This window comes from Meles meles, chromosome 10 (assembly GCF_922984935.1).
Source record: "Meles meles chromosome 10, mMelMel3.1 paternal haplotype, whole genome shotgun sequence".
Lineage (NCBI taxonomy): Eukaryota > Metazoa > Chordata > Mammalia > Carnivora > Mustelidae > Meles > Meles meles.
In genome coordinates, this window is record NC_060075.1 from 47,724,910 (window position 1) to 47,745,986 (window position 21,077).

At 42.6% G+C, this 21,077-nt stretch overlaps 2 protein-coding genes and 1 pseudogene across 3 annotated transcripts in view; all 3 read right to left on the bottom strand.

Moving 5' to 3' along the window:
* The window catches only part of CHN2 (chimerin 2), a 304,945-nt gene that overhangs the window by 122,588 nt on the left and 161,280 nt on the right, over nt 1-21,077 (bottom strand). Inside the window, exon 3 of the mRNA XM_046021506.1 lies at nt 15,504-15,559. Coding sequence (XP_045877462.1) covers nt 15,504-15,559 — 56 coding nt within the window. The remainder of the gene's footprint in view (nt 1-15,503; nt 15,560-21,077) is intronic.
* LOC123952320 lies at nt 8,864-9,067 on the bottom strand (annotated as a pseudogene).
* LOC123952214 (L-lactate dehydrogenase A chain-like) lies at nt 9,282-10,883 on the bottom strand. 2 transcript variants are annotated; one of them, XM_046021508.1, is made up of 2 exons: nt 10,119-10,883; nt 9,282-9,849 (listed from the first exon to the last, which is right to left on the bottom strand). In XM_046021508.1, the coding sequence occupies exons 1-2, from the start codon at nt 10,803-10,805 to the stop codon at nt 9,694-9,696; spliced, it is 843 nt and encodes a 280-aa protein (XP_045877464.1). In that variant the 5' UTR covers nt 10,806-10,883; the 3' UTR covers nt 9,282-9,693. The 2 variants fall into 2 exon arrangements, with proteins under 2 accessions (XP_045877464.1, XP_045877463.1); XM_046021507.1 differs by having other exon boundaries at nt 9,282-10,868.

Consider the following 21,077-nt stretch of genomic DNA (forward strand, 5'->3'; position numbering starts at 1 on the left):
AATGTAAAATAAATAAATAAGAGGTACAGTGCTGCCATCTTGGAAAAGTCTTTCCTGGCTGCCTCGAACCAGCCCAGGTATTGTTTCCTACCCTCCCTTTGAACTAAAAGCCCGAGTGAGGGCCTTAATCTTAGTAGAATTGGGATTGTTGGTCTTTATGACCTCTAGAAGTGAGCTCTTTGAGGGAAAGCCTCCCATCTTTCTCTGTTGCATTGGGACCCAACAGGGTATCTTGCACAGAGCTCTGCTTCAATGGAAGTAACTGACTGTCTACAAGACAGCTCTGCTGGGGTTGATTCTCGTGCATGCAACAATACAACTATAGTTATAATTGCTAATAGTTATTAAGAACTTTTATTGTGCCAAGACATTATTGTAAGTACTTTCTTTACATATATTAACCCATTCAATCCTCATGACTATCCAGTAAGTAAGATCTATTACAGCCATTTCCAAAGGATGAATTGAGATATAGAGAAGCAGAATAGAAATAAATAGAAGACTATATTATCCTGGGGCTCGGACCTCCAGCCATCACAATCTATTGCCTGGAAGTGCATCAGTCCTGTTTCCTGGATCCCTGGAGAAGTCCTGCTTCACACATCCTTCTCAAAGCCCTTTGTTCAGCTTTTCTTCTATTAAGGTAATTTATTCATATCCTTCTAACTCCTCCCATACCCTATCTTTTTTTCCCTCTAAATTAAGGCAGAAATGACTTCTATTGCTTACAACAGAATCCTAAGTGATATTCCTATTAAATCCCAATCTCCAAGGCTGGAGCCGGGGAGGCTGTAAGGTTTACTGAGCTCCACAGGGCATTCTGACACACATATCAGTACTGGGAAGCACAAATTTGGGCAGCAGTTCCAAAACATGGAGAGAATGAATACCTTCCTGGAAGCTTCTATATTGATTTTGATTTCTATATTGATTCTCTACAAGAGAAGACTTCTATATTGATTTTGACCCAGTCTACGTGGATTTTGATCCAGTCTATGTGGAATTTCTCACTGTAGGCTTCCAAGAACACCCAGAAGTCTACGCATGGGTGGTACTCATCTCTCTAGCTGGCCCAGATCATCTTCCCAACAGCTCATTTTGACCCAGCCCTCCTTGCTACACCTTCCCTGGCACTCATTTCCTGGCTTTCTATGTTGGCCCCCACCACCCACCCTGAGCCATTCTTGTGTGGACAATCCAATTAGGTATACTGCTCTGACTTTGCCCTAGCACTGTTGGCTAGGAGTTTGTATTCGTCCTCTGGCATCCTGAAGCCACAGCTCCACATAAAATGGCTCTTTCCCCCAATCAAGCCAAATCCCATAGAGGTCAGCCATATTGGCCAGACTGGCTGGCCAGCCTCCCACCAGGGCAGGAGAATCAAACATGATGGGTCCATCTGTCCATGGTCCTGATACTTCCTACAGACCAACACTGCATTTTAAAAAAATCTCTTAAAGGAGAATCAAAATTCAGGACTTGATCATCGACAGAAATTTTAGGTTAACATCTCACCTCATATTCTTCCTGCTTCAAAATACATTTTCCCCCTTCCTTTTGTCTTTGGTGCAGATGAAAACCTAAGACTATTCTCTATAGGATAAGGTTTCCACTATTAAAAGCCATCTCCATGCACCTAATTGCTTGTTCTTCCTCCCACTAAATAATTCTTGTTCTTTTAACTTTTAAAAATAGATCTTATTTCCAATCCTTAATTCATCTTCATTATTCTTCTTGGAACTCTTTTTAAATTCTCCAAATGCCTCTTAGATTCAAAAAGCTTGAAGTACCCAACAGAATTGAATCAAATCTAGGAAAACTTAATGCTTCTATTAAATTTCTAGGGGAAAAAAAGATTGGGTGAGTATATTCATTTAATTCTTCATTCTTGGTAGTAAACTCATTTTTTCAGAACTAAATAGTGTTTGGATTAAGTGGTCCTGTATGTCCTTTGGAAAAGGCAAAGAATACCCATCATTCTCTTTCTTCTCGGTTTTTTTTTCCTCTCTCTCCTTCTAGAGTAAACATATTTAAATTAAGTATTCAGTATAAGTATTCAAATGCACATGTTCCAACTGATGAAAAAATTAATCCACCTGAAAGGCGGACAAAACTAAGGAGGTGGTAGAAATGAAAGACTGTCTAGCAAAATGTCTTCAATCATTTTTGCATTATAATCTTTCTTTGGAGCTGTTATACATTTTTTCCTTCCTAACCATCTCTCCCAAATGGGATTTTAGTACTACAGATAGACTATATATCTGTTTATGTTCTATATGTGGATCTGTGCTTACACAGTGGAGGAGTGTACTCCCTTAAGAATGGATGTTCCCCCCTCACCCTTGGGATTAATATCACACTGACTGAGAACTCATTGTCTGATGGGATCAGTGGGGCCTTCAGAATGCTTTTAACATTTGTTCTCCCTACAGGAAGGTAAAATATGTATCTTGGCCTCCTTCTTATAGACAAGAAAGCTGCAGTTCAGAGTGGTAAATTAGCTTGCTCACAGTCCTACCCAGGGCTAACAGCAAATTTAGGAAACACAATCACTGATTTCAGGTCCAATACTCATGCCTCTGTATGGTGATGATGCCATAAAATCTGGAAGCCTGTTCGCCATTATTTTAAAAAACTGCCTAATTAAGTATTTCTGAAAGAGGCACTCCCCCTAAAATAATTCCCCATATGGTAATAAATAAGAGTGAAAGTGCCTTATTAATAAATATCCTTGCTTTCGAATTCTTTTTCTGGTGAATTAGTTCATGTTACAAATCCTTGAGCTAGCTTTATGGTGCTTCCAGCAGCCCTGCCATGAGACAAGCTCAGGCTGTTCAGGGCTCTGCACCCAAAACGTTGTTTTTGTTCCCTGGGCCAGGGCCCATCCTGCCATTGCTCTTCTTGCACAAACAATCTTTGTTTTTGCTTCTTGACCTTTTATTATGACGATGTTCATACATACAGAAAAACTGAAACCTTTTACAGCAAACACTCATACGCACCACTTAGGTTCTGTAATATCTGCTGTACCTGCTTTATGACCTACTTATTTATTCATCCCTCTCTCTACCCATTAATTCAACTTTTTTAGGGGATGTATTTCATAGTAAGCTGCACACATAGCCCTCTTTCCCCCAAATGCATCAGCATGCAAATCATTCATCGGAACTCAATAACATATAAACTTTTCATACACGGGTAACACCAGCTTTGTTCTCGAACTTAAAGAATGTAAGTTTGTTTACAGGTTCGGGAGGCATTCCTGGACCAACAGACTCTACATATCTCTTTAATTTCCTGCTTATGGAGTGAGCCAACTTTTCTAACAGGCTACCATCTCTTGATGGGAGCGGAGTGGCCACGAGAAAGCTGGTGAAAGAGTACCTACCTGCTTATTGCTCACTGCCTTGGCCTTGTCCATCACTTTACACGTGTTAGACACGAAGGCCAAAATGTTTCTTAAAATGGCTTGGGGATCAAATTCATCCCAAATAACAGACCAAAAATCCCTCTCTTCTGCTAACATCTCTATAGTGCTTGGGAGATGGTAGAAATTAAAGACCAGTGCTTTCCACATGTAAATGCCGGGTACTGTTAAGTGTTTCACATATATTAACTCACTCTTCCAAGTTACTTATAGTGCAAGACTAGGGCCTGGCAAACTTTTTCTGGCAAGGCCTAGATAGTCAAAACTTTAGCCTTTAAGGACCATAGTTGAAACCGTCTGTTTCAAGTACGCAGCTTGCTATGGGAGCATGAAAGCAGCGCCACAGACCATATGTAAAGGAATGAGCATTGTTAGGTTCCAGTGAAACTTGATTTACCAAAATCATCAACAGGCTCTAGTTTGCCCATGTCTCCACTACACTAACAAGTGTTAGAGTCTGTTCTTTATAATCGGTGTCACGACATCTTGTGTTAGCTCAAAACTCAGAGCCTGTCAATGCCTCCAAGGCCTTTTTTTTAATGGTGGGTCAAATCATCTCTTTGTGTTTGTGTCCTTTTATCTCTTACTATAAGGCAAAGAGAGAATCATTAATTTTTAAGCTATGAGATACTGGTGCCAACTTAGAGATCGAACTGAACTAAGGCAGAAAACGGTTGAAGTATGCTGTTAAACAGACTACGACTCAAACCTTAAGGGATCTGACCTGCATCCTTGAAATGAAAGGTATTGTGGAAGCATCATGAAGCATGGTCTTTGAGATGTCACGGAACCCTGAGGACCACAAGAGCAAAGGGACAAACCAGAAAAGTGTAATTACAGACTTGGTAGAAATACCCAGGGAGATAGGAGAACGAGTCATCAAATAATCGATGTGTAATTACCTAGAAGGACACAAGGTGCTGGATGGCAACCAATATGCCTTTGTCTGGCTGTGCCAAGGCTATTCAATTTCCTTCCAAGTGAATGGGGAGATGACACTGGCTATGTAAATAAGGAGGAAGAAAGAGATACCATCACTAAAGTAAAACTCGCTACATTGTGTCCAACAAGACAGGGAGGCGCAGTGTACTTAGAGCTAATGTCAAATGACGCTGTGATTTGTTAAAGGACACGCAAAGGTGATGGATTACCAATGGCTCAGTGTTAGCCTGGAGAAGATGAGAGGAGTAGTAGATTAAGGCACAGAGGTGGGGCCAGGAGAGTACCAGCACTGGGCCGACCTTTATTAGCAAACTAGCCACCTACAATCCTGAATTGAAAATGATCATGAAGCGCACAGAGAATCTACTGAGGAAAGAGACTACTGCCTTCGTATGCAGAACTATAATTCAAAGTATTCCTGACATAATGATAATGCATTTGGTATTTTCATTAATGCAAACGTCCATTAAAAGGAAGAGTGAACTATCAAGGATTTGTGCATAGTCACAAGATAAGGAAAACATCTAAAAAGAGCTAGAGTTCATAATAATATGTATGACATATGAACAAACATGAGCTATGAATCATATTAGAATGGAATTTAAATATTTTTAATTGTAAACATAACACAACACTAAGTAGTATAGCCAGCTGGGGGTGGGTGGGTGGGTGTAGGAAACCAGGCTAAATAAATTAAGCACTGACCACACTCATACAAGGATTCATATTTGGCCTCTGCAACATTCCTGGGTACGGGAAAGCTAGACATAGCAAAGAAAGGCAAAAGCAAAATATTTTTAAAGGGTGGAAAATAACATCCAGGAGGAAGTACATCTAGACAACAAAAGAAGGCTATGGGGTGACTTGGCACCTCCTTTGAAGTCCACGAAGACTCTAGCACAGTGCGAGGCAAACAGGAAGCATCATCAGGGGACAAAGCATCCTGATTCTTCCATCCTAGAGCACAGGGAAGAGAGCAGGACAGAGAAAACAGAGGGAACGGGCACACTGTTACAACAGTGGTCCTCACACTTGACTGATCATCAGGATGAGCTCTAGGACATGTTAAAACACAGATTACTGGGCCCCATCTTTGAGTTTGCGATTCAGAAGGTCTGGGATGAGCCAGGGAATCTGCATTTCTTTCTTTCTTTTTCTTTTTCTTTAAAAAAAAAAAGATTTTATTTATTTATTTGAGAGAGAGAGAGCTTGAGAGAAAGAGAGATCACAAGCAGGTGGGAGGGGTAAGAGGGAGAAGCAGACTCCCTGCCGAGCAAGGAGCCTGACTCAGGATTTCATCCCAGGACTCTGGGATCATGACCTGAGCTGGGATCATGACCTGAGCTGAAGACAGATGCTCAACCAACTGAGCCACCCAGGCGTCCAGAATCCGCATTTCTGACAAGTTCCCAGATGATGCTGTTGCTGCTAGTCCTGGGACCACAGCTGAGAAGCACTGGGTTAGAAGGCCAGTCCGAGGTTTGGTCAGAGTTTGACTCAGACTCCGCCCCTCTTGTGCTGTTGTCTCATCTCCTCTTGGAATTCCCATGAAGGATGACATGTGTAAAACTCCAGCCCAGCACGCAGGGCACAGAAAACCCTCCAAAGGTGTTAATTCTCATTCCTATGAAAAGACTGACAATAAGCAAATAATTCGGCAGTATCATTTAGGGTAGCCCCATTAAAACTGGCATGGTTGGAAATTATACCATCCACGCTTTTCTGATGGGAAGTAGAGTCAGGTCTATAAATCTGTTTCAAACGTCTCACAGCTTGGTTAGCCAGGCTGTACTATCCCAGGAGACCAGGCTTGCCCCAGGTGAAGTGTGATTTAACCTTTATCAGCATTGTATCTCACTTAATGTTTAACCGGGTGAGTAAATGTGAAACATGTCTTTAAAACCCCACTAGGGCACCCAGCGCTTTGTACCTGGCTCCCCTTCCCAGAGAAGCCTGGCCACCGCTGAAATTTTGCTGGACCTGACCTCTGAGTCACAGAGCAGGCAAACAGCGGGCTGCTCTTGATAGCAACCGCTGCGGAAGTGAGCCATTTGCTTCCTGTTTGGACGTGTAAGGTTGGCCCCACGAAAGCCAGCACCTCACAACCACTGTGCCCCAGAGTCGGGACTGCCCCACCCCACCCCCCTTCACGGGGGAATGATGAATCTTGGGTTACAGCTGTCACAGGTGAGATAAGTGGAAGAGAGCATGTGGTATAATCCCCGATGCTCTCGGTTGTTCTTTTCTTCCTAAAGCAATGAACGATGCATGTAGTATTTCACCTCAAGTAATTCTGTAAAGGGATACATGTTTTCGAGTTTGATTTTCGGAAATAAAAATCACCCAGAAGGATCAAGGAAGCTTCTCAAGAAATTTTATTTATTATCACTATTTAATTTCCCCATTCATTTTCCTTACTCGGTTTTAAAAAGAAACCTTCCACTTTTGCCTCAATTTATGCTTCAGCGTATATACTGTTCTTTGGTGGCTCTCTCCAGTTCAGCCCACCTGTCCCCTTGGCTCGGAGCCCCTGAGTCTCTGACTTCTGTGGCAGCTTTCCTCACGAACCCCTTATCCTTTGTTCACGGTATCACTTGGAAATAACTAAATATTTATAGGGGCAAACATGCAGGGTCTACATTACATTAGAAGAAGTTCAAAGTACTCTAAAGAGAGTGACTGCTTTTTTGGAGGGCTATGTATTTGGGCAGTACTTGTCAATAAGAATTTTTTGGCTTAAAGAAGCATAAAATTCTTGGTTCTATATTTGGAAAAAAATGAAATTCACCTGTCTACAATTTTTTTCTAACATGAGTTTTATTAGAAGATTTTTCCCCCATGGCTATGGTAGGCCTACAACCAAAGCAAGTCAAGCTCACATGAAATCACATCTAGAAAAAAACCTGACTGCATTACAGAGTGAGCTGAAAGCCTAGGAGACATATGATGGAAAAAGTCCTTTATTCTAGGTTGTGTCAGTGTGAAGGGGCGGGGGAGAAGGAGATTGGTGGAGAAAGTCTAGGATAAAAAGAACAGAAATATTTCTTACCAAGGAAGAAATAGCCTTCTGATTACTACACATAAAGCCAATTAAAAGGTAATGGGATTGATTTTTGTTTGTGGCTTACAAAATCAATCTCATTACTTTAGAGACATACCTTGTCCAAATGTCTTGAATCAGTAGAGTTTTCTTGTTCCCCCAAATGTACATAGGTTTAAAAACATTTATTATCAATGAATAAAATGAGAAAAGGGGGGGATTAAAGAATAGTAGAAAACCCCTCTGAGTTTACTTGAAATCTGATTTGAAATGTACTTAGTTGAGACTGACATGGTTAATCAATGTGGCTTGTTAAGATCTTCCAGATATGCCTAGACAAGATACATGCCTCAAGCTACAAGACTGTAAGACTGGGAAACCTAGGGATGGTGAGTCAAAATTTTAAAAGGTAATCATAAAGTGAAATGTTTTTGTAGGCCTAAAAGAATAGTTTTTACAAGTAAGGGTAGAAGAAAGTGAAATGGGCAGATATTTAAGGATACCTAAAAAAAAAAAAAACAGAGGAAATGGGGCATTTAAAGTGATATTTTAAAAGTGAATACAATTCACTAGAAGGCAAAATAAGGTATTACTGCGATTTAAGATAGGCCACTGTCCTCTCTACTTGGCTTAATTTCTGACGATCAAGAACAAAAAGCTGGTTTTGGTGAATGCTGGAAACCTCAGTTCTATAATTCACTTTCGCCTTTCAAAAAACCAAAACTTTCCAAAATATATTGTTCTATGGTGAGAAAGAGGAAGTGAAGTTACATTAAAGGGAGAACAATTTGAAATAATGGTATGTAGTTTTATTTTCCTTTTTTGAAATTGCTTTTTATATCGAAATTCACTCCAGCAATTTAAAAAAAGACAAATGACAGCAAATCATTTAGTCACAAAAGAATTTCTACTTATTGTGTATTCTTTAGGTAATTCTAGTGGAACTTGACTTTAAATTAGTCATGCAAGTAAAACTCGACATTTTGGCATTTTGCAAAGGCCAAAAGAAATTTAGAATATTCCAGGAAAAAAAATATTAGTCTATATTTAAGTAAGAACATTAACCACTGCCAAAAGTCTAAGTCACTACCCTAATAACAGCATTGGGTAAATCTGATATGCTATTAGTAATAGTTTGAGAATTCTAAATTCCTTACGTTAGCAGTCTATATATTTTTTTTAAAGAATTTTACCATATATTTACTGATTGCCCACTGCTGCTTGGCACTAGGTTCAATGCTAGGGAAGGCCATGCAATTATGACTGGTGAAGTTTCTGGAACTTGTATTCCCCTGGAGGGAGATGTTTGAGTGACAAGCAAACAATTAAATGTGGGAGAAATTATATTAGGTAGTGTATTAGGTACTACAAACAAACAGGATGATACGACAAAGAGCTGATGGTTGGGAGATGTTATTTATTTATTTGCTTGTTTGTTTGTTTGTTTATTTTCTACCATTCAAATTGTGCCCTCCTCCTCTTACTCCCCCAGAGGAGGAGAAAAGCAATTATTTGATGGCAATGGGCAGTTGTGGAAAGAAGCCCTCAAGCCAGCTTCACGCTCAGAAGAGAGCACTGCTCACCACGGAGATGTTAATTTTTATGGGGTTCAGGGAAGGCTTTGTTATCAGGTGTCCTTTGGTCTGAAACCTAGACATGCAGAGAACACTGGAGAATTCGGGGAAAGAGCAGATCTGAAGATCCTACAGGAGCAAAGCTGTGGTTGTTTGATGAATGGGAGCAGAGGCTGGTGGGGCTGTGCTCTGAGAAGAACGGTACAGACAGGGAAGTGACAGACACAGGAGCTCCCATCATGGCTCAGTGGCAGAGCAAGAAGTTTTGCTTTTTTTTTTTTTTTTTTTTTCTTTTTTCAAAAAAAAGTCACTGTTCAAATTTTATTTGGTATTTTAGTTGGTTGCATGGTCTTTTTACATTATATGGCAATGTATTCTGACATACATGGTACACGAATTAAGATCCTTTGGAACAGTTATGCACAATACATGCAATAATGAATTTATATGTTGGAGCCCAGGATGTGACTGACTGAAAAAGATGGACTAGGCATGTTAGGTGTTGGGTGAAGGAACCAGAAGTCATAGAACACACAGGAAATACGCATCTGGTTGGAAGAGCACCTGAAGCATACGCAATATTGGCAGTGGTGCCTCTGAGATGAACCCATTTAGGACTACAAAGGCAGGTATCATCCAGCATTAGGGTATAGCTGCAGGGTTTGCTGAACCATTCCTATTTAGAACTTTAGGAAACTGATGTTTTTTCCTTAGGCCATTTTGATATTATTTGAGTAACAGATCAGATAATAAGGACAATGTACACAACCTCCAACTAAAACCCTGTCGTAGTCTAGACAGTGAAGTGATACATTAGAAAACTTTAAAACTGCAGCTCCTTTTGGATCCCCCAGAGTGTATCTGCACTCTTCTTCAAACGGGCCTCCTCCTCAGAAGTCAGAGTCACCTTCACAACATCTGAAATTCCATTCTGTCCCAAGACGCAAGGAACACTAAGGAAGACATCATCTTTTATTCCATAGAGACCCTTAATCATGGTGGAAATTGGATGCACCCGCCTAAGATTCTTCATTATACTTTCTGCCAAATCTGCCACAGACAGTCCAATGGCCCAGGAAGTGTAGCCTTTCAGTTTGATTACCTCATAGGCACTGTCAACCACCTGTTTGTGAACCTCTTTCCACTGTTCCTTATCTGCATCAGTGCCTAAGTCAGGGTGCAAATTCTTCAGAGAGACACCAGCAATGTTTACTCCACTCCATACAGGCACACTGGAGTCTCCATGCTCCCCGAGGATCCACCCGTGACAGCTTAACGGGTGAACTCCCAGCCTTTCTCCCATCAAGTACCAGAACCGGGCTGAATCCAGATTGCAACCACTTCCAATGACACGGTTTTTGGGAAAGCCACTTATCTTCCAAGCCACATAGGTCAAGATATCCACTGGATTGGAAACAACAAGCAACTTGCAGTTTGGGCTGTATTTGACGACATTGGGAATGATGAACTTAAAGATGTTCACGTTACGCTGGACCAAATTAAGACGGCTTTCTCCCTCTTGCTGACGTGCCCCAGCTGTGATAATAACCAGCTTGGAGTTTGCAGTCACATTATGGTCTTTGCCAGAGACAATTTTTGGTGTTCTAAGGAAAAGGCTTCCATGCTGGAGATCCATCATCTCTCCCTTCAGTTTTTCTTCCATGACATCAACAAGAGCAAGTTCATCTGCCAAGTCCTTCATTAAGATACTGATGGCACAAGCCATGCCAACAGCACCAACCCCAACAACTGTAATCTTATTTTGGGGGACATGTTCTTCCTTAAGAAGATTCTGAATCAGCTGATCTTTAAGAGTTGCCATTTTGGACTTAGAACCAGAAGGAATCGGGAGTGCACGTCGGGAGGGCGGGCGTCAGAGGCGCGGGGAACTAGATCCGGACTTGGCGGCAGCGGCTCCGACCAAGAAGTTTTGCTTTTATTCTAAGAGCTATGGGAAGCTGTTGAAGCTGTTAGATTTATATTTAATAATGTTGGCTCCTGTTTGGTGAATGGTGTGTGTGTGTGTGTGTGTGTGTGTGTGTGTGTGCACGCGCGCGCACGCACGTGTGCGGGTGTGGGCTGCAGGGAGAGTGCCAGCGGTGGAAATGGGGAGATGAGGCAGGAGGCAGTTGACCAGCAATAATCCAAGCAAGAAATGAGCAGGACCCAAACCACATGGCAGTCGTGGAGAAGGAGGAAGTAGGCAAGTGCAAGTGCAAGACACAGTTGGAGGAAAATCTGATAATCGCTAGAGAAAAGGGTGAGGGCAGGAAGGGAGGGGTGCAGGTCCCTGAAGTTAGGTGCCAATCAATGGAGTGGGGGGTTCAGTTCTATTTTGAATGTTAGGTTACAGGTGGTGTGGGACGTTCACTTGAGGAGGTCAAGTAGGCAGATGGAGCCAGGTGTCTGGGGCCCAGGGAGAGTGTTTAGCTAGAGGTACACATTTGGGGGTCGACAGTCACGGTTCCTGCCAGACCACTCGGGCATAGATTCAGTAATTAATGAATTGCTTACGAAATGACTGACTGAGAATTGTCAGAAAGGGCAAGAGAGAATTTTGCTACTGGAAGATGTTTTGAATCTCTTGGCAAGGAGTGCTCAGGAAATGCTAGCAGAGCGCCAGGTGCTGCGGCTGCTCGATAAATATTAATTTACAGCGATGAATCTCAAGAAAGCAATGAACTGTTATTTCACAAACTGACCATGCCTGGCTTAATTGGCATCAGGACTGTTGTTCAACTGCTTGTACCCTCTGTTCCTCATCCTCAACATCTTTTCTCCTGGCGGTTTAATTCCTGACCCAGGCATCTTGCTTTGTTGTTGATCCTTGTCTTTTTGGCTCTCGCATTCAGAGAACACCGTCGTTGTTCTGACTCCATCCCTGATGAGCATCTCAGAGCCTCCCCTTCGCAGGTTTCTGAATCTGCCTTGAATCATGACCTCTGAGTACCTATTATGTGCCAAGCACTCGTCTACACACTTGACACACATATGTCATTTACAGCACTCCGTCAAGTAGATACTGGCCCTTGGAGTAGAGGAAACCTTCATGTCCCTGAGAAAGTGAGTGCTTGGCTCTAAGTTAGGTAGTTGGAAAGTGGGAGAGCACGAGTTCAGAACAGGTCCAGCTGACCCTGTAGCTGGGCTCCCCTGCCTGGGTTGATAAAGCTCATTGAATTTTGCCTGCTGAATCAGGCTGTCCCCTCAAGCCACCTAATTCCCCAGCAAAGTCTATTAGGTGGTTGGTATCTGTTGATAGCTAGCCAGCATTCAAGCCATGTTGGCCTGTGTCCTTACCTTTGAGCAACAGTGTTCCATATCTCTGTAACTACACTCACCTGGTGTCCTCCTGTGAGTCCTTATCACATTCAGTGGAAAGACCCTAACCTGAGAGGGGTCCCTAGCCTGGGAGGTTATTAGTCATCAGAGAAACAAAAGAGATGTGAGTGACTCAGTTAGGCAGGCTGGCCGGGGACAGGACGGCTGGGAGCAGAGAGGCTGAAGACTAAGAAGGAAGGCACGAGGGATGTGGATAGAAGGAAAGCATGGACACTTAAAAGCTGGCTAAGGGGTGAGACAACAAAGACAAAAAATCATTTACTCGTGGTTCAAAAGAAATAGCCCGTACAGCGTTATGTAATATGTTGATAGAGCTTCAGTCTCTCTGGCCACATAAGCCAACTGAGGGCTTCCTGACTTCATTAGGCATGCCCCCTGAGCAGGCAGGTGTGGCACAAGGCAGAGACATCTGCTCAAACACGGCCTGTAGCAGAAGCAGCGGTTTCACGGCATCCAAGAGGAGGCTGTGCCTTCCCTTGAAGGAGGCCAAGTCCTGGGAGGCCAAGCCACTCAGGCAGGAATTCCTCCCAGTTAACGCGGCACTGGAAGACAAAGGGAGCTGAAGCTGCTCCTGCTGGCACCCATCTAAGGGGCACCTGTTCCGCCAACACACGCGACCCTTTATCGCCTGACACCTGCCTGGCTGGCTGGGCCCCATGCCGCCTGCAGAGGAAATGGAGCTGGTGAATATCCATTTCGTGCAAGGTTTCCTAGTAGAAATGGGGTGTGGAATTTCTAGAGACAAGCACACTGTGAGTCCAGCATCAACCGGATCCCTTACTCATGAATCAAACCAATAAAAGTCAAAAGGTGAAAAGTTGGTTAAAAAGACAGACAAGAAGGAGACAAAGCTACACATGCACTATGTTCTTTCATTCTAGCAGATGGGGATGGCTTGTGGCACGTGGCTCTGCTTTGCTAAGATGTCTGTGGCATTGCCTTCTGATGCAAGGGCAACAGTAAAGAGATCTGTGGTCCCTTCAGATTCCCCCTGGATGTCTGAGGAGTTTCAGCTGAACCCTACAAAGAGCTTCTGTGAAGCTAACCTGCATCTACCCATCTCCACTGCCAACATTCTGCCTGGCTTAGAGGACAAGTGATATGATTCCAAAGATTTTGAGAAGCAAAGAAGTGCGCTCTCTTACATGTACAGACATGCGCACACATGTGTGCACGCAGAGCTAAAATAGTAGCTCTATCTTTGCTTACATACATCATGATTTTGTTTTCTTTTGAGGTGACACTCAAAGTATCAATTGCCTAGTTCTTTGCTATATTCCTAACACCTAGACCGAAGTCAGAACACAGTAGCCTTTCCATATATACTTGTTGAATAAATGAACAAATGGCTATTTACTGTCCCCCTATGTTTTAAATTCTGGTACCCAACTTTGCCCGGAAACTTTTTATTAATGGCCCTAGGAAAAGTCCTTAGTGATGTTCTAGTTTTACAAACATTCTTTTCCCAGAGACATTTGAATTCCCCTAACTTCCTGCATGGTCTCTATTTTTTCTCTTGGAGAAGTACTAGATGTAAAATCGTATTAAAGGAATTTTTTTTTAAAGATTTATTTAAGGAGTGAGAGCATGGGCGTGTACAGGGCAGTGGGGGTGGGGGGCCAGGCAGAGGGAGAGACTCTCAAGCGGACTCCATACTGAGCATGAAGGACCATGCCGGGCTCGATCTCAGGACCCTGAGATCATGACCTGAGCTGAAACAGAGTTGGATGCTTAACTGACTGAGCTATCCATATGCCCCAGGATTGAAATAATTTTTTTAAAGATTTTATTTATTTGACAGACAGAGGTCACAAGTTGGCGGGGGTCGGGGTGGGGAGCAGGCTCCCCACTGAGCAGAGAGCTCGATGTGGGGCTAGATCCCAGGACCCTGAGATCATGACCTTAGCTGAAGGCAGAGGCTTAACCCACTGAGCCACCCAGGCACCCTTAAAAGAATTTTTAACAACTTATTTCTTACATATCCCCTTACTCTATTCCAAACATCTTATTAAACCTTTTGTCTTTATCCTATTCTTTCCTTATTTAGATATTATTGAATAACCAAAGGACAAAAGTCATCAGGGTTGGTGGCAAGACAAGATAAAACTCCCAGATAAGGAGTGGACTGCATCCTGGATTTTTCCTTAGGGATCAGATGGTTTCTCTTCTCAAGCCATATTTTTGGGATAGGAATGTCTACTCTGTGTCAATATTCAGATTACTTGATGAATTTCAGTGTCCTTCAACAGAAGTAAACTTTTCTGTAGAAACATTTATTACACAGTGATAAGTTGTCTCTGGGTGTGGGCATGTGTGTATCTTTGAGGAGGCAGGTTCAAAACCAGATCCCGTCAAGTCTGGTAGCCAGAAAGGACTGATGTTCAAGGCTAAATCTCAAGAGGGTTGGAGTTGGAGCCTTTTCCTCCTGGTAAAGCAGATGTGACACTTTAAAAGGCATCTGCTACTCTATATTTAATCTAAGTCAAAATATATAAAATAAGCAAGGACCCAAGGACCTTTGTTTGAAGGATGTTAGTTTGACTATTACAGAAACTGATGGGCATAAAAATAGAAAATAGAGCCTTAGTCCTGCCTTTCAATCTTGCCAACATCCCAGATGATAAGAGAACTGATTAGTGAGGGACTACTGGGGAAAGTTCTCGGGGCTGGTAAGCATTTTTATGAGTCAATATATTTTTCAGCTCATCTCCAAGAATTAAAAAACAGTCACTTTTCTTGTAGGGATTTTTTTTTAATGTCAAGTAAATGTGAGAGGGCATAAAGGTTTGTTAAATATAAGTGTTGAGAGTACCCAGATATTTATTATTCTCTGTGTTCTCTCTGTTGGAAGCGTTCCATAAGAAAAAAAAATGATGACAGAATCAAAACAGCAGAAACAAGGAAAACAACCAAAATACATGTTGTAGAGGGTATTAGAGAGGGAGGCTTAATTGCCTCTGCAATGTTTAAAAACATGAGACCTCTGATTTCAAGTGAGTTTGTGAATATTTTTAAAAGTCACACCTGATTTCAAAGATGATTCAGGCATTAAATTTGGTGACACGCTAACAAACATTAACGCAAACCAACTCCCAGGAAACCCAAAAGCCCTCCGATACCAACACAGCACTGAAAATTCATCATATTTAACAAGGTGTGTCAGAAATAGCTAAGTACTGACCTCCCCAGCACAAATGATCCTCTTGGGACGAGGGGCCTCTTGCTGTAACTGATATACTGCCAAAAGAAAGAAAGAAAGAAAGAAAGAAAAAGATAATTATGATTAGAAAACTACAACACATACCAAGATGTCTTCAAATAGTCCCACCTAAGTGCCTCTGAAGAACAGCAAAAATTTCAAATAAAAAAACAAAGAGGATACAGGCACAGCTTTAGACTGAATAAAGTCAGCTCATTTATATGGAAATTAGTTACCATGCATGTAAACTGGCAAAATTGATTTTTTTATTCTTTTACAAGGCCAATTTAGTTTCATAATTGTTACTGGCATTGTTCATTTTATGGCTTTCTTGGAAGGTAGGATTAAAATTCTTTGGACTATTTTGGAATTCTACCTGCAAGGACCAAAGCAGTAAGATCATTAAAGAGGATTCCTGAATTGAAATGCTCATGTCTCCTGATACATCAGGAAAGACTGGTGTTAGCAGAGGAGTGCCATTTTCTGAAATGTTACAGTTATGTACCAAGACACCACCGATTCTGTGAGTGAGGGAAACCCCAAGCCCTTTCTCTTTTCATGAGTTCCATTTTTTGGTCTGCCTATCACCATGCATTCTCATCTCTGTGACTGGATCCCACCCATTGGCATTCCTCTTTCTTGGGCCCCTTAATAGCTTAACTCTCTTATATCCTGCTTTAAAGAAAAATTTTTTTTAAGATTTTATTTATTTCACAGAGAGAGAGAGAGATTGAGAGGGCACAAGCAGGGGTAGCAGCAGAGAGAGAGGGAGAAGCATGTTCCCCACTGAGCAGGGAGCCTGATGCAGGGCTCGATCCCAGGACCCTGGGAGGCAGATGCCCAACCAACTGAGCCACCCAGGAGTCCCTTTTACCCTGCTTTAAAGACAGACTTTCAGGCCTGGACATGGAGGTAATTGTATATAAAAATAAAATTTATCAGCCTATTATCTGTGCTTTTGGGGACTATAACAAGGGATTTTCTACTGCTCAGCTAGTCTGGTTATTTCTCTTAGAGGTAAGCCACCCTATGCTGGTACCTGTGAGTTCTACCTCTTTGAAAACCAAGCTGAAGTTATCTTTAACATCTTGAAGAAAGAAGAATTCACTTAAGATAGCATAAATCTGTGAAAAGTTAAAATTCAATCATATAAAATATTTCTAGTAAAGGTAGTAACATAAGCAAAAATTTCTGATTCATTTTAGGTCTAAAAATTAAAAAAAATAAGTGAAATACAGATGGTCATGTAGAAACAGGACTGGAAATGATGGGATGTATTTAGTAATTATGGCTTCTCAATGTCTTAGCTCAACATGGTTATTTTCTTACCTAATTAAGTGTAGACTGCCCAGCTTTCACACAGAGGAGAAACCATCTAACCCTCTTGTAGATGTTTTAATGTGCCACATTTCTAAGTTGGGTTGCCCACACTAATGACAATGCCTGTGTCACTTAAGAATAACTGTCCCCACCTATGGCAGGTAGAGACAGAGAAGGCTTCTTGTCAAAGAGGAAACATGAGGAGGAACTGGCCAAAGAAAGACAAACAATTGTGGGTGTTCCACCAACCCTCCCAGTAGTGCCCGTGCTCTCCTTAAATCAGGAGAGAGGCTGCATGGAATCCTTTCTACCTCTTGAATCAGTCTTGATACCTACTAACTGCTTTTCCTTAGTGTTGTTATTAAGGACTGTCATTAGGCCCAAAAGGACCAGCTCCTAAAATCACAGAGTGTTCCAGACAAGGCGAATTACAGAACCCACATCCAGAGAATCCTGCCCCCTCTTCTCTTCCCATCACCAATGCCTCATGAAGCAACAGTTATATGTGGGGGTAGGCGGGACGTCATTTTTAATGCTTCCCTTGGAGGTGACAAAGGAAGTACACGTGTTATAAGACAGAAGCATTTGTTGCTAAGTGTGCCTCTGCAATTCATATCAGCAAATATTTGAACATCTGCTACACACCAGATACCACAGTCAGCATTATGTGGAGGCTTTTATGATGAATAGAGAGAAAGGGGGAAGAGAAGAGAACTCGTGTATCGAGTGTCTGTCGTTTGCCAGGAATAATATTTTATTGAATCTTCAGGAGAACGCAGAAAAAAGAATGTTGTGTTATTATCATTCTTATTTTTTAGATGAGGAAACAAGTATAGGAAAGTTAAATATCTTCGCTGGGGCATCCACGCATCCTTTTGAGTCCAGAGCCCTCATTTTTCTGTGCCTCAGGGCCTTTGCCCTTGCTATTCCCTCCACCTGGATTGCTTTTTTCCAAGATAGCCATATGGCTCCCTCTCTTCCTTCATTCAGGTCTTAACTGACACTGTCTTATGTTTCTTCACAGTACTCATCACTATCAACACATTTTGGTTTTTTTGGTGTTCATCTCCCTCGGCCAAAGTGTAAGCTTTTTAAGGACAGGGGCTTTGTTCGATCCACTGTGGTACCTTCAGCACCTAGAATAGTGCTTGGCACAGAGTAGATGCTTGATTCCGTATCTGGTGAACAAAAGGACCATATCCAATGACTCATGGGTCACAACCCATGTCTTCAAAGAGATTCTGATCCAATGAGAGAGACTTGTGTAGAGAAACGAAACCAGGATGGACCATAAGCTTTAATGAGGGGGAGAGGAGAAAGTGGTTCTTTTTATTCAGGCGGCCAGATGGCTTCCAAGGAGAGAAGCATAGAGCTCTTCCTGAAGCATTAGAGAGATTTCTTCATGTAGAGAGGAGAAGGGCAGTTCCAGGTGAAGAGAGAGCCCCAAAAGGGAAAGGGGATGTTATGTTTATTGATCAGAAAGGGTCCAGCATGGTCGTTCCACCAAGATGGGCAGATGTAGGACGAGGTCACAGAAAGCTAAATCCTGCAGCTTATGCCAAGGAGCATGGATGATCTTCTGTCTGCAGGGAGGAGGCAGTGACATTTTTTGAGCAGGGAGATGATACTATCTGGTCTGTTTTAGAATAATAATAAAGGATAAAACTATTCAGAATGAGAGAAGCTGCCATTTTGTGCACACCTACTATGTGCCAAACACCTTATCTACATCTTCTCATTTAATCTTTCTGACAAACTTCCAGGATAACTATTATTCTTCCCTGACTAATAAAAGTAGTGGAGATGCCAAGCTTTGAAGAAGCTCGAGGTCATTCAAGTAATATGATGAAATCGAGATTGAAAGCTTGATTTCCCAGATCCCAACGTCTGTATTTTTCAACCTTGCCAGTAGTTCCCTGAAACAGGTAGCTGAGAGGTCCTGAGTAGGACTGGGGCTGCTCGCTGGCAGTGTTCACTCTGACAGTCTGGTGAAAAGCCCCCAAATTTGTTGTTGTTGTTGTTTTTAAAGCTCTATGGAGATTCTAATGCTCAGCAGCCAGAAGTGGGGCCATTGCACTTTGCCTCGCTGAAGGAAGGATCAAGGGAGGAGCCTTGGAGGCAGGGAACCAGGAGAGAACAGCATTTTAGTTGTACATCAAGGAGATGTTAAGACAACACTGGTGGAAATGTAGATCAGAAGGTGAGTTGATTGTGGAGGAGAGGACAGGGCTCAATGATAGATGAATGGAGGGAAGGACCTTGGAACAATGAGAGATGGAGAGGCCATTAACAGTCACAGAGGATACAGGTGAAGGAACATTCTGGACAGGCTAAAGTCCATCGCTACATCATCTGAAGACTCTCTCAGGTTTAGTAAAGGGCAACACCATCGTTCACTAGCCTCAGAAACAGTCTGATCCGGGGCAACTTTGAGGGGGTCCCTGTAAGCCTTTTGAGCCAGAGATGCCAGGTCTCCTTCCAGGTCCCTGGGCAGCACACATTATCGACTGACTGCCGTTTCTCAGTGAGCAGGTCTCAGGAACCGATCTGTTTGCTGCCGCTCTAAGCGACAGCATTTGGCAACTAGGCACAGAAGCTGTTGACCATCTGGATTATGTGTCTCCATAAAGATAATGAGACGGCAACCAACAGCAATGGTAGCCATATAAAAAAAAATGGGCCCTAAATCCTATCTTAGCTTCGAGTGAGAGTCTCGGTCCCTCCTTTTCCAGGTTAGCTATAACAAAACCACTGTCCATGAAAAAAAAAAAAAAAACCTCCGAGGCACATTTAATACAAACTGGAACATGTCACGTCATCTGAAATTGTCACTTCTGGAGTTTTTGTTGTTGCTGCTCAACGAACATATTTCACAAGCAAAATGCAATATTGTATGTCACTTCTTGGGGAGTTCTATGGGCTAAGAGGTGATAGGATAGAATTTGCTGCTGTGGCAATGTTCCAAATGTGTTCCAGGCACTCCCCAGCCCTGGGTGCTCTAGAGCACACGATTAATTCTTGGCACTGGAATGAGCTGTTGAGCAGAGGGTGTGGTCGCTGGGGAACGTGGAGGAGTTCTTTCTCCCCAAGCAACGAGAAGCTCAGAGCTCACGGAAAGAAGGTTTTATTTTGTTTTCAAGAAGAAAACTGGGTGCACTCCCCTCTGACAATAATCAACCCTTCTTCCTGTGGATGCCGAGCAAAAGATCGTGGCCTGGGTGATGCTGGAGCTCAGTCCACACCCACAGTTCCTGAAAGACCCTTCAGGAATGGCCTTTCCAGCCACTTCTTTCTAAAGAGGGCATGCAGACCCAGGAGCCCAAGCCAGCCATTTGATTGCGACACTGAGCCAGCCCATGTCTTTCCAGTCTTCATGGGAAAAGCTCTTGGGTGTGAATGAGAATTAGTAGGTATTTTAGAGGTCTTCTCCCCTGAACCTCACCTCCCACCTTCTCACTAACAGAATGTCCATCTTAACGGGGACTGAGTTCTCCTCTTGTCTAATGGCACTGTGAAAAACCCAAGGGTGAGGCCATGTAGCCTCATGATGGGGGGTTTCAGGTGTAAGTGTGCAGAAGAAACACCTATAGCGTGTGATAAATTGGAGATCCCCCCCTCTCTTCTGATTCAGAAATCTGGCGGGGGGCTAAGGATTTGTTATTATAAATATTCTTCCCTCCCCCCCGTGATTCTGATTCAGGGGGTCAGTGGAGAAGGGTTTGAGGTTCTGAACTCCTCTCTACGAAAACAGGCACAAGTTGTAACTGCTTGACCTACTGTCTGGGAAGGTCTCCTGGGAGAGCCGTCGGCCCCAGCGTCTGCTGTCTAATTGGCACTTGGCCTCTTAGAAAAGAAAAACTTGCAGAGTATACCCAGGGTGGCTGACTTGAGAACTTCTCTGCTTAGGGCATACAGTTCATACAGTTCTGGTTTAAAGTTTAGAATATGGCTTTATTTATTTTTTTAAGTGAACTTGAAGATAGCTTTTCTTTTAGAATATTGAAACCAAAACTTTTTTGGTGACTTCATCAATGTTTGGGGGTTTAGTCTTGAATATTAAGGACTAGCTGCAGATATATGATATTTTGGGGCAAGATTATTCTTTTGGAAACAGCCCAGTGAGTGATAGCATTCAGCTCTAAGAAAGGGAGGGGAGCAGAGAATTCAGGGAGTTAAAGAACCTCGTGCATCGTGGTGCTCGGAGTCAAGACCCAGGCTTATCCATCCCTTTGGCTT